Source organism: Penaeus monodon, chromosome 29 (genome assembly GCF_015228065.2).
Source record: "Penaeus monodon isolate SGIC_2016 chromosome 29, NSTDA_Pmon_1, whole genome shotgun sequence".
NCBI classification, from domain to species: Eukaryota; Metazoa; Arthropoda; class Malacostraca; order Decapoda; family Penaeidae; genus Penaeus; species Penaeus monodon.
Genome location: NC_051414.1, coordinates 3,880,709 through 3,881,245, shown reverse-complemented (window position 1 = coordinate 3,881,245; position 537 = coordinate 3,880,709). Strand labels below are relative to the sequence as shown.

Here is a 537-nt window from a genome sequence, read left to right as displayed (position 1 = left end):
GGAGGAGGAGGAGGAGGATATTAGTGGTGGGGATGATGATAACGTTCATAATTGATGATAGCAATTGAAAGAATGATAGTTCGCGATGTTTGCTAGGGATGATATGTTGATGAGGATGATTGTAATATGAGTTTCATGATGATTTTCGTTATTAAAAGAGCACCAGTAGCATATCCTTACTAACGACAGAACTAGAAATTATCTCAAAAACACCAATACGCAAATAACAACACAAACGTTTGAACACCTCACAAGATATCATAAACCCTAATAACCTATTTCCACCCTCACGCAGCTACAAGATAAATGCTGCTGGCGGTGTGAACCCTGCCAAGGCTACCAGTACTTAGACAACAGCACGCAGCTCTGCAAAGACTGCGACGAATGCGATGCGCCTGACGACAGCAAAGGCGCATGCAAGAAGAAGGAGGAAAGGTTTATTGACTACAAGAACCGGTGGGCCATCACGTCCCTTGCCTTCGCTAGTTTGGGTAAGGATTTGTGTGTGTGGATCGAAGGGATCTAAGGATCTATCTA

At 43.4% G+C, this 537-nt stretch overlaps 1 protein-coding gene across 1 annotated transcript in view; it reads left to right on the top strand.

Moving 5' to 3' along the window:
* LOC119591913 (metabotropic glutamate receptor 3-like) overlaps window positions 1-537 on the top strand; it is a gene marked incomplete at its 3' end in the record, with an annotated part of 20,212 nt that overhangs the window by 15,789 nt on the left and 3,886 nt on the right. The window contains 1 exon segment of the mRNA XM_037940667.1: window positions 296-491. Coding sequence (XP_037796595.1) covers window positions 296-491 — 196 coding nt within the window.